The sequence below is a fragment of the Drosophila hydei genome, unplaced genomic scaffold, assembly GCF_003285905.1.
Source record: "Drosophila hydei strain 15085-1641.00,03,60 unplaced genomic scaffold, DhydRS2 tig00000358-arrow-arrow-pilon, whole genome shotgun sequence".
NCBI lineage: Eukaryota > Metazoa > Arthropoda > Insecta > Diptera > Drosophilidae > Drosophila > Drosophila hydei.
The window spans coordinates 186,831-198,204 of record NW_022045716.1 but is presented as its reverse complement, the minus strand read 5'-3'; the positions used below and the strand labels follow the sequence as shown (position 1 = coordinate 198,204).

Genomic DNA, 11,374 nt, shown 5'->3' with positions numbered 1-11,374 from the left:
ACCTCTGATCTCAAAGACATCTTAGAGGATGGAATACAAAATTCGATTCTTAATTATATCGCTTAGCATTTTACCGCTCTTACCAAAATTGACAGCAACTAATATCGATGATTATATAGCAAGTGATCGCATCGTTACGATACGCACATAAAATGTAATATCGAAGCTCTACTCATTTTGGCACTGTTAGAGCACTGACATTACAGCTGACTATATATCGATACACGATTACAATCACGATAACAGCCCATGACATTTAAATGTATTTTTAGTTGAACACGAATAAGCGAATTGCGATGGAGTTAAAGACTGCTAAGTGTCTTAAATACGCAAAATCTCCTAAAATTGCAACTGACATAAAAGGACTCGATACCGTTTTAGGAGGCGGTCTTAAGCAAGGAAAATTGTACGAACTGGTAGGCAGATCAGGTTGTGGAAAAACACAATTGTGGCAAGTATTAAAATACGCATTGATTTTCAAATTCATTAAGTAAGGGGGACTTTCTAGCATGAGGCTCTGCCTAAATGTCCAATTATGCAAATATGGCTACACGGGAAAAGCATTATATTTTGATACTCGAAAGGATTTTAATCCGGCACGGCTGAAAGGTATGTGGTTATTAGATATCTGACCGAGTGATAATATTTTGGTTACACAGAGCTGGCGGAGGAGCTTGCAGCGCGCCCAAATGTTGGTCATATGTCTGGATTAGCACCCACAGCAACCGAAATGTTAAGAAATGTGTTTTATGTGGATTGTCATACCGCTGCCCAACTTGTTGCTGGCTTATTGAATTGCCATAAGTATTTGGAGAGGCAACCCAATGTACTACCAGAGCTAATTGCAATGTAAAGATGCTTGTTTAAAAATTAATTTTCTTCTACAGATTAAACTGATAATTGTCGACTCAATATCGTTTGCGATTCGTAGCTTGAATCACGTATTCGAGCGCACGGATCTCCTGATGGAACTGCATAATATTATGCGTACACTGCAAACGAAACACAATTTAACCGTAAGCGTTAACATTCTTCCCGATATATAAGTTAATAACATACTGAATTGCAGTTCGTCTTGACGAACAATTTGGCGTATCGCCGGAAAAGGCGTCGATTTGAATTGGAGGCGGTCTTAGGAAAAAAGCACTCAATGATAATCAATACGCGCATCTGGCTAATGAAACATGATTGTTTTATAGGAAAAAGATCAAGAACGAAAAGATTCATATGTAAATTATCCACATAACACAATAATTAGATTTTTTCTAAAAAAATTTTCTAATGAGAAAGCTCAAAATTTAGTATGTTTACGTCAGACAACTTTAAACTGAAATATATATTTTTGGTATTTTTGAGTATATTTTCATTGGTCACACACTATTGGGCGTTTATTGAAAAATTACAAGTAATGCAAATAAATAAAAATTAAAAATAAACCTATTAAGAATTAAGATAAATATCTCAGGTTTTCGTTAAAATGGCACATGCGAAGACATCGCAGCCAAAATTCCTGCCCCGTGTCGAAAACACTGTAGCGAATGCAAACACTTACGTTTCCACAGCCGGTGGAAATCCTTTCGAGACAGAAGATGAAGAAATTTTCAGTAAGCGAAAGATGACACTCAATATACCAAGTAACTGCACTGGAAGCTTGACAAACTTGACCGTCTCCAAGAATTGGCTGTTCTGTCTGCTGTCTGCAGAGGGCCGATTGACTTTGCTGCGTTTCTTTCTACCCCGTGCAATACCACCAGGCCGTGAGCGACTTACTTTTTATATGAATTTTAATTACGTATCTTCTAAATGATTAAAGCTTGCTTACAGAAACTGGATTGGAAAAATATTTAACTGGATATAAGATAACAAACATATTTCTGGATAGTACTGGCCATCACCTAATTATTTCACTGGTGCCAAAATCTCAGGGTTTCTCATCCGACTTTTTGTACATACACAGCACAGAGACAACCAAAGCACAACAATTGAAAGTGCGTCGAATCGAGAAGTTGAAGGACCACGAAATTACAGCAGTGGCTTTTAATATGTACCATGGCAATGAATCAACAACGGGCTCTATACTCCTAGGCACTAGTCGTGGCCTCATCTTTGAGACGGAGCTGGGACCAGCCAGCGATACGCAACGCAAACAGCTTTACGATCTGGGACTGGGTCTTAGCAAATATCCAATTAATGGGCTGGAGGTGCTATGTATGCCCAATAGTAATCGTTGGATAGTCGTAGCCACAACACCCGATTGTATTTACACATTCCAGGAAACGCTCAAGCCAGAGGAGCGGTCCTTGCAGCCTATATTTGCGAGTTATGTAAATGGTGAGCGGGAGCCGCACTGTGAGAAGCACAAAACAGATTTGGGTTACTCAGTGCTACGATTCTTTGCCCCGCCCAAAAGTAAATACCCAAAACAATGGGCATGGCTTTGCGGCTCAGGTCTACGCATCGGAGAGGTAAGTGATGGACGAATCTAAATTAGAATCAAATGAAAACTTCTTTTGTATTGTAGCTTTCAATAGATGCAAACGGAAGTAATGCGCTATTGGGTGACACATTGATTCAGTTAGACTTTGAGAAGAGCAAACATATGTCTTATGATGAGCGACGTATTAATGTACCCAAGTCTTTTGTTCTGACTGAATACCATGCCGTTTTCCTTTACTCGGACTACCTAAAAGCCATATGCCTGCTTAACCAGGAACTGGTCTACCATGAGACATTTGATGAGGCCAGAGTGGGGAAACTTTTGAATATGGAACGGGATGCCGTGACCGGTGCCATTTATGTTTACACGGACAAAATTGTGTTCACGCTTCGCGTAATCCATGAGGAACGAAACATATGGCGTATATATTTAAATCGGGGTCAATACGAGCTAGCTACAGCACATGCAGCTGAAGTCCCCGAGAATCTGCAATTAGTATTGGAGCAACGTGCCGAAGCTGCTTTCAATGAGGGCTCCTATGAAGTGGCAGCAAATTACTATGCCGAAACAAACGAGGCATTCGAAACGGTATGCCTTAAATTCATGGTATTGTCCGATAAGCGACCCATAGTTAATTACGTTAAGAAGCGACTCAACAAGCTAACCATGAGTGTGGAGTCTAACCAAACTGATGCTCTGAAAGCTTTAGTTATTTGGTTGATTGATCTATATCTTACACAAATCAACTTACCTGGCAAGGACGCAGCTTGGCGGGTGGAGTGGCAAACAGAGTACGATGAATTTATGCGTGAATCAACTGTTTTGGCTATTACAAGAAATCATCGCACAGCGGTCCGACAATTGATTAACGAGCATGCAGATCCGCATAATTTGGCACAGTTTGCAATCTCTATAGATGATTACGAGGAGGTGATCGGGCAACAGTTGAAGGCAGACCGGCATGCCGAGGCGCTACAAACGTTGTGCAAGCAACGCGATCTGACACTCTACTACAAATATGCCCCTCAGCTTATGGAAAAGCTGCCAAAGCAAACGATCGATGCCTTGATGGCCCTAGGTGCCAAACTGGAGATCGAGAAAGTTGTGCCCACCCTTGTGGTAATTGATACGAAAGAGCACCGCGACCAGGTGATACGCTACCTCGAGTTTGCCGTTTACACACTAAATACTTTGAACGAAGCTATACACAACTACCTTCTGCACCTTTACGCGCAATACGATCCGAAGTTGTTGATGAAATATCTTGAGATTCAGGGACGTGATGAGTCGTTAGTGCATTACGATATTCACTTTGCATTGAAAGTGTGCACCGAGCTGGATGTAAAGGTGGCCTGTGTGTTCCTTCAGTGCATGCTCTGCATGTGGACAACTGCTGTCGACCTGGCTCTGGAATTTGATATGAAATTAGCCAAAGAGACAGCGTCCAAGCCACAGGATAGCGAGACAAGGCGCAAATTGTGGCTGCGAATTGGTAAATTATTTATCCAAATGTATTTAGGCAAAAGTATAATAAAAACTCTGTAATTTTGTAGCCTACCATGACATTAAGGGCACAAACGATGTGAAGAAGGCATTAAGCTTATTAAAGCAGTGCGACTTACTACGAATTGAGGATCTGCTGCCCTTTTTCTCGGACTTTGAGAAGATTGATAACTTTAAAGAGGCTATTTGTGATGCTCTAAAAGTGAAGTTTTAATATGATTAATTCGTTGAATTTACTTATTATATTGCAATGTGTCTTCTTGCAGGACTATAACCAACGTATACAAGAACTGCAGCGAGAAATGGCTGATTCAAAGGAGCAGTCAGATCGCGTCTGCAAGGAGCTGCGTAAATTGAAAACACACAGCATTCGGATGGAGGCGCAGGACGCATGCGATATATGTGATCTCATTTTGCTAGTTAAGCCGTTCTTTGTGTACATTTGTGGGCATAAGTTCCACAGCGACTGCTTGGAAAAGCAGGTGATGCCAATGATTAGCAAGGATCGCAGTCGCCGGCTTACGTTGCTTAAACAGCAGCTAGAAACGTTAATGGCGCAAACAATCGGCTCGTCAAATCACACAGCCGAGCAACTAAAGAAACGCGCTGATCTCAAAATGGAAATCGAAGAGATTCTTGCTGCCGATTGTCTATATTGTGGCCTACTTATCGATACCATAGACCAGCCCTTCGTCGACGATTGGGATCAGGTCAACGTCGAGTGGGAATAACAGACACATCTAAGTTATTAACATCGTCCACATGTACATATAGTATATAGGGCGCATATTTTGTTATCAATAAAGTATATTATGTAGATCAGTAAAATAGAGTATTTTGTTTCTTGAGTAAGTTAGATTTTAGAGTCATTATAGAATAATTATTTATCAGGCAATAATCTAAACACATTTTGCATTTCTATTGTAGATAATATTCGACACTTTTTGATGTTTTTGTACATTTGCGATAAAACCATATAATTTCTAAGGCAATTTTATTAATAGAGTTACAACTATATAAGTAAAATCACGATTCTACATTTCACAGCTGAATCAGTCAACGATCTGCATGCGTAGCTCGTTGCTAACAAAGGACATAATTGTATTGAGCACCGCCTGTTGAATGGATGCATTCTGCGTTATCAAAGGCAACAGCATTACCAAGTCCGTTGGGTGAACGTCGGCGACGGCTGTTGTTACATGTTGGACTAGCTGTTCGCGTTGTGCGTCTGTTAAGTCGTTCAATATAACTTCTCCTAGTGGTTTAAATGTACCTGTAATATATGTGAACAAATATTACAGACAGTTCGTAATGCGAAACATATAGACTAACCACTAGTCATTTTGTACGCAGCAATTCCTCCGGCAGCGCCGCCTACAGCTAGACCCACAGGGCCCATCAAAAGGCCGCCAGCAAAGCAGCAGGCAGCACAAATCGCTGTTCCTTTTCCTGATTGTTTTACTGCAACACGAATATTTCGCTCATCAGCTATGATGGCAATGGCTTCCATTAGCTCGCGGGTATCAATTGGCATCTTATGACGCTAATTCGTATTCTCACTATATATAAACGAGTAAATTTCCTTGATTGCTGATATTCATATGCTTCAAATTATCCGCGATAGAATTGTTTTTGAGAGATTTCGTGTACAACAGCTGATATCGCGTCATGGTACAAAGAACAGTTACAATATTATTTTCATTGCTCGATCTATGGAAAGAGATCGCAATATTAAAACCAAAACAAAAAACATGATTCATGTGTATCAATACATTTGTGTGAAGAGAACAGATCTATCAAGCAAAATGCCAAAAAAAAATACTGAATAATTTCTTGGGCATAGTATTTTTTAGTACCATTTTAGTTTCGTTTGTATGGAAAGAACACGTAAGAATTGCTTGGGCAGGCTTAACACTGTTGCGTTCGTATTGTTGTCGATAACATACGCTGTATTTTGTTTTTGTATATTTCTGATTAAATTATATATTCTGTATTTTTTTAAACATAAAACTCATTGTTATTTAACGTAAGTGCCTGACTGATATGACTGAAATCAATTCTGCGAAGTTGTATTTTTAGCATGCGCAGACAGTTTAAAGATAAAATCAAATATAAAATGTGATCATATTGTGTGTTTTTAAAAATACGAACGCTGATTTACCAAATCGCAATTTTCATTGATGTGCTACACCCCAAATGCAATGATTGCATATAAAGATGTAAGTCGAACGCGCATACGCATATAGCCATACATATAAATAAATAAATAAATAAATAAATAAATATATATATATATATATATATATATATATATATATATATATATATATATATATATATATATATATATATATATATATATATATAAATATATAAACGGGGTATTAATATATACATACATATATCCTTATGCTTTGTTTTGTTCTTTGCTTATGTATTTGCTTTATCAAAAGCATTTATTGAATGTAATTAAACGACATCAAAGTACAGATCAAAAAGTAGCTTTACTATGTCGAACTATGCCTTAAGCCATTTACTAAGTGTAATTACATATGAATGAGTGTGTGCGCGTGCTTATGCATATACATAAGTACGGAATGTCAGGAAAATATCAGATTGGGAAAAACGATTAAGAATGTTAACTTTTTAAAAAATATTCCTTATTGTCTTTATCTTCATGAAAAAAGAAAAGACTATATATATATGAATATATTATCTAGTATATTCACGTAAACTACGTGTACACATATTTATTGCCATATCTAATTAATATTTGAACAAAGCCTGCTGTGCCTGGAACGCTAAAATCGGATAAGTAGGCGGGGTGGGTTATGGGTTAGATTCGCCCTCGCCTTTTGACCCGCACTTAACTTAATTGCCGTAACTGCAGGCCAAGCCTTCGCCTTATCGAATTACAGCTGCGCGCTAATTAACTTTGTCAACATTGTGGGCAGTCAGTTTGGGTCGTACACTGTCAATATTTGCATGTATAAATATTGCTTGTTGATTCCCGTTTTGGTTATCCATTATCAGCAGACAATTGCTTTTTCAACTTGTCTTGCAGTTGGTTCTAATCGTAATGCTAGCTCACGCATGCGCGCGTCCTGAAGAGCTAGCAGCACAAACAGTTCCGCCACAGCCTTTCGCAGCAACCCCCTCGGCGACGTCGTCCCAGTTGGTAACACAATCGATAGAAGCAGCCGCCGTGACATCGCCACCTGTACCGCATCAGGCGGTCATCGAGAGGCAAAGTGAAGTCGAGAAAGCGGATACAGTGCCCGCTGTAACACCGGTGGCAAGTACCACTGTTGCAGCGCCGTCAGCCGCAGTCTCTTCTGAATTGCCGGAATACTTGAAGAACTGTTTTTATGCTGAAGAGGAGCTGTGTCTCAATTGGCGGCGTCACAATGGCAGCAATGGTGATGAGCCACCTGTATTTGATCGTGTGGAGATGACTAGTGTCAAATTGGATGCTGGAGAAGAAAACATTACTGCTGACAATATGACTGCGCACAGCGCACAAAATGGAAGCCTCTTGCAATCCCAGAGTCTCCAAGGTCGTGATCGCGACTCGAACAGCTGCCAATGCAGGGAGCATCCGACTCGAGCCAATTCTTGGTACTGCTGCAACATTACGCACATTTCGACAATCTCAAGCTGCAGTAACATATCCAAGTGGACAAATCTGCATGTGCGCAACCTCAGCGTGCATGCAATGAACCTTTCCAATCCCATATATCGATCGTTGCAGTCGCTCGCCGTTACGGATGGCAATATTATGCAATTGACAAATGCCTTTCCGCGTCACTCGAAGCTTAAGTGCCTTAACATATCGAATAATAATATATCAGACATCGCATCACGAGCCGTTAAAGATGTGCCTCAACTGGAGTTTTTTGGTATATCGAATAATCTGCTATCCCGTGTTCCGAATCGCAACCAGAACAAGCACATAGCTTTAGATATTAGGTAAGTTTCTCATGCTGAAGTATATCAAATTTGTTATACTTACAAAAATAACTCTTATTTTCTAGTGGGAATATGCGTCTGCTCTGTGAGCCCCTAAACGAGATTATTTATGGCGACTCATTTAACTTTGTCAATCCGGAAAACTCTTTTTGCTTGTACAATGCGACACACAAGTGGTTCAACTCAACAAATTTAGTATCAGTCAAGCAGCTGGAGAGTATCAAGAAATGTGGCACCAAATGTCCGGTTATTCCGAACTATGGGAACTGCTCTTGTAACATTTATAATATGATGATAATACAGGGGGATCAATCACGAACCGTTTGCCATGTAGATTGTTCAAATCTTGGCCTGATTGAGCTCCCATCTCTGTTGCCGGACAATACATTCACCCTAAACATAAGCAACAACAAAATAAGCACCCTGGGTGATCATTTTCATACGAATCCCACCTATTACAATATTGTCAAGCTGGACGCCGATAATAATCATATATCATCCATTTACGAATTTGAGGGCACAAAGTTCATTGAGCAATTTCAACGCCTTTACATACGCAACAATTCTCTGACTAAGGTGAGTATAAAAAAATGTATAGAAGATGCATTCCAGTTATGAATATAAATTACTTTCTTTTAGATTCCCGAATACTTTTTGAACAATGCTCTTATGGATACGGGCATTGGGCGTCGCATTTATCTTGCAGAGAATCGACTTCAATGTGATTGCAACTCGGCAAAAACGCTACAAAACTGGCTTAAGGAACGCAGCACAGATATACCAGATTATATGGACATACGATGCCGCAACTTACCTCAGAGTGTTATTGAACTGCAAGAGACAAAGCTATGCCAATCGCCACCGGATTGGACTGATTACATATACTATTTAATAGCAGCAGAGGTCCTCCTCTTGCTAGCCCTGATCACAAAAGTTTCGTACGACTATTGGGTCTTCAAGACAGCTGGCTATCTGCCTTGGCCAGCTAGCAAAATGCCAAAACTGCCTTGCGACTGTCTCTGTGAATCATAGATAAGCTAAACAGGGGAACTCTTTATTTATATAAATATGTGAATAGCGACTGTCGAAGTGAGTTTTAGAGATTAGCTAAAGCAACATATATAAATATATATAGATTCGAAGTAGATGGAAACGTAACATATCCAATTGTCACTTGACCATGACAGATTACACCGGATACCAATTAGAATGTGCCTTCTATAAACAATGTATCTACTTTTAAATAGCCTATATACACAGTTGTCATGAAATGTTATGTATCTGCATTTTACGTGCATTATTTTATATGACTTGTAGTTTGATGTTGATCGTGAATAATGTAGAAACTGCTATCGCACTTGAAACTGTTATACTGCTAAACATACAACAGATAGATTGGACATCTGGAACAACTTTTTCAATACAGAGGATGCGTGTTAAAACTGCTGCAGAAGTGAGAGTTTTGGAAATTGAAAATTAAGAATAAAGGCCATCTCAAGTCGCCTTGTGCAGCCCAGCAGAAATTAAGTTGGGTTGAAAATTGGATCTTGGTTCTTGTGCGGGTTCCAGACGCCCCAACTATGCATTGTGTGATTGTAATCATATATATAAAGATCAAATGAATATATATACATATAGAGTTTTAATTAGTTGATAAGACCTTGCAGGAGCATGTAAGTAAGTTGGCCATCTAAACACAAGTGAATTCAATTTGCATATGATATTTTTATTGTTTGTGGTTTCTTGCAATTTAATTTTATATAGGTATTACAATAATTTTAAGACAAAAAAATGCACATTTTTTATGTTTATGTTAATGTTAATGTTTACATCTCTATGCATGGTGACTCTATTGACTTTATTATTATTATCATTGTTATTAATGTTCGTAATACCTAATGCCATGTTCGTTTTTTAGTTTTTACTATAAGTTTTGCAATCGAGTGTGTTTAATGTGCCTTATAAGAAAAACATTTACGTATCCATACAATACACGCATACAATTGCATATGACTATATTTTAAAATATTCTGTTATAAGTGTTATTATTATAATTATTATTATGTTTGCAGCTTTATAGTAATTAAATACTTTCACATATGTATTTTCGTACTTCTTATCGCTGTAATCAAAATTCTTCTTTTCGTTGTATGTATGAAAAACAATTTCGAAAAAAACAAAAACAGTGCCTTCAATTATTGTAAATAGTATGTGTTAATGTGTATAAATCTTTTGAGCGCATTCTTTTTTACTTTCTTCTCTTTCGTTATATTTAAGAATTAAAAATCAATTTGTAATTTGTTATTTCGTATTGTGATTTGTAATATAGCGGTAATTAAAAATACTCAATACTTCTAAGTTGTATATATATATATATATCTTAGAAGTCAAGACGTACCAGACTCTGGACCACTACACTATTTCCATTTTATATTTGATTCGAAACATCGAGAGTTTAGTCGAAATCGATATCGATCGGTCAATATCGATATTAGCCTGTATAATGTAATGTATTTAAGAACCATGAAAAATACATATATCGACTTTTTACAAAAGGTTTGGCTTAAGTAAAAAAAAACGTTTCATACGTTCATTTAGGAATAGTCACATATAACCCATTGTATATATATACATACATATACATATATAAAGGCATAAATACGTAAAATGACATCCAAAAATCTGGGGAAATGCATTTTTAATTTATAGATATATATATATACATATAAATACATATATATATATATATATATATATATAACCTGGTACTAGTGCAACAAATTTCAATTGTATAGATATGCATATATATGCATGTACATCTAATATCGCTACATATGTATGTGGTACGGGTGTTATACAAAATTTATAATCAAAGACTTTCAAATCTGTTATAAGTATGTTTGGTATGTACATAATTCATGTTAAAAATGAAATCATTCCGATTGGCTAAAAACATGTGTAAAACCTATATGTATTTAAAAATCCTTAGCTATGAAGTACTGTGCAATAAAAGATATCAAATATATGACTTTAACGATAATCGATTATAGAGAAGTGAATCAATGTATCAGCCCCATTTCATGGGATGTACTGATAAGTTATAACATATATGCATATTTTCGGGACTCCGAAAAAAGACTCTTCCCAAAAATCAAATATTGTTAACCAAAACGTAGGGCATTTCAAAAAATAAATGGCATGCAGTATGTCGGGTCGGTCCCTATTTTTGGAAAGAGTTTACCGTGTCTGGGAATAAAATTAGCTAGTTTTATTTTCTAAGAAATATATTCGTACTTATTGATTACTCAAGTATTTATTCTTTACTTTGTTGATGACCTAGATATATAGAACTATCAGTCTCACGTCCCATACCAAACCACAAAACAAGAATATCAAATGAGAGGTATATTAAACTAAACTTGTTGAAACAGTTGCAATAGCTCAAATGTGACGATGCTTCACTAT

The 11,374-nt window shown here is 37.5% G+C and overlaps 4 protein-coding genes across 4 annotated transcripts; 3 read left to right on the top strand and 1 right to left on the bottom strand.

The window, feature by feature from the left end:
* The first annotated feature begins 223 nt into the window (after positions 1–223).
* On the top strand, positions 224–1,315 carry LOC111595870 (DNA repair protein RAD51 homolog 3). The gene is made up of 5 exons (XM_023310201.1): positions 224–451; positions 509–609; positions 660–826; positions 888–1,016; positions 1,070–1,315. Exons 1-5 carry the CDS (start codon positions 297–299, stop codon positions 1,244–1,246), a joined length of 729 nt encoding a protein of 242 aa, XP_023165969.1. The 5' UTR covers positions 224–296; the 3' UTR covers positions 1,247–1,315.
* Positions 1,316–1,365: 50 nt separating this feature from the next.
* On the top strand, positions 1,366–4,756 carry LOC111594199 (vacuolar protein sorting-associated protein 18 homolog). The gene is made up of 6 exons (XM_023307788.1): positions 1,366–1,405; positions 1,466–1,757; positions 1,825–2,465; positions 2,522–3,929; positions 3,991–4,142; positions 4,207–4,756. Exons 2-6 carry the CDS (start codon positions 1,478–1,480, stop codon positions 4,669–4,671), a joined length of 2,946 nt encoding a protein of 981 aa, XP_023163556.1. The 5' UTR covers positions 1,366–1,405; positions 1,466–1,477; the 3' UTR covers positions 4,672–4,756.
* Positions 4,757–4,875: 119 nt separating this feature from the next.
* LOC111596692 (protein C19orf12 homolog) lies at positions 4,876–5,672 on the bottom strand. Its single transcript, XM_023311422.1, has 2 exons — positions 5,273–5,672; positions 4,876–5,213 (listed from the first exon to the last, which is right to left on the bottom strand). Exons 1-2 carry the CDS (start codon positions 5,472–5,474, stop codon positions 4,993–4,995), a joined length of 423 nt encoding a protein of 140 aa, XP_023167190.1. The 5' UTR covers positions 5,475–5,672; the 3' UTR covers positions 4,876–4,992.
* Positions 5,673–5,894: 222 nt separating this feature from the next.
* LOC111595053 (protein halfway) lies at positions 5,895–9,610 on the top strand. Its single transcript, XM_023308979.1, has 4 exons — positions 5,895–6,159; positions 7,005–7,909; positions 7,975–8,485; positions 8,549–9,610. The coding sequence occupies exons 1-4, from the start codon at positions 6,121–6,123 to the stop codon at positions 8,939–8,941; spliced, it is 1,848 nt and encodes a 615-aa protein (XP_023164747.1). The 5' UTR covers positions 5,895–6,120; the 3' UTR covers positions 8,942–9,610.
* Positions 9,611–11,374: the final 1,764 nt, after the last annotated feature.

Bases quoted from the DNA above. Each gene is read 5' to 3' on its own strand.
- LOC111595870 (XM_023310201.1), top strand. From the start codon at position 297: ATGGAGTTAAAGACTGCTAAGTGTCTTAAATACGCAAAATCTCCTAAA. The intron at 610-659 runs GTATGTGGTTAT...TTGGTTACACAG, and splicing joins TAATCCGGCACGGCTGAAAG to AGCTGGCGGAGGAGCTTGCA. The intron at 827-887 runs GTACTACCAGAG...TTTCTTCTACAG, and splicing joins ATTTGGAGAGGCAACCCAAT to ATTAAACTGATAATTGTCGA.
- LOC111594199 (XM_023307788.1), top strand. From the start codon at position 1,478: ATGGCACATGCGAAGACATCGCAGCCAAAATTCCTGCCCCGTGTCGAA. The intron at 1,758-1,824 runs GTGAGCGACTTA...GCTTGCTTACAG, and splicing joins CCGTGCAATACCACCAGGCC to AAACTGGATTGGAAAAATAT. The intron at 3,930-3,990 runs GTAAATTATTTA...GTAATTTTGTAG, and splicing joins CAAATTGTGGCTGCGAATTG to CCTACCATGACATTAAGGGC.
- LOC111596692 (XM_023311422.1), bottom strand. From the start codon at position 5,474: ATGCCAATTGATACCCGCGAGCTAATGGAAGCCATTGCCATCATAGCT. The intron at 5,214-5,272 runs GTTAGTCTATAT...CATATATTACAG, and splicing joins TGCGTACAAAATGACTAGTG to GTACATTTAAACCACTAGGA.
- LOC111595053 (XM_023308979.1), top strand. From the start codon at position 6,121: ATGTGCTACACCCCAAATGCAATGATTGCATATAAAGAT. The intron at 6,160-7,004 runs GTAAGTCGAACG...CTTGTCTTGCAG, and splicing joins CAATGATTGCATATAAAGAT to TTGGTTCTAATCGTAATGCT. The intron at 8,486-8,548 runs GTGAGTATAAAA...ACTTTCTTTTAG, and splicing joins GCAACAATTCTCTGACTAAG to ATTCCCGAATACTTTTTGAA.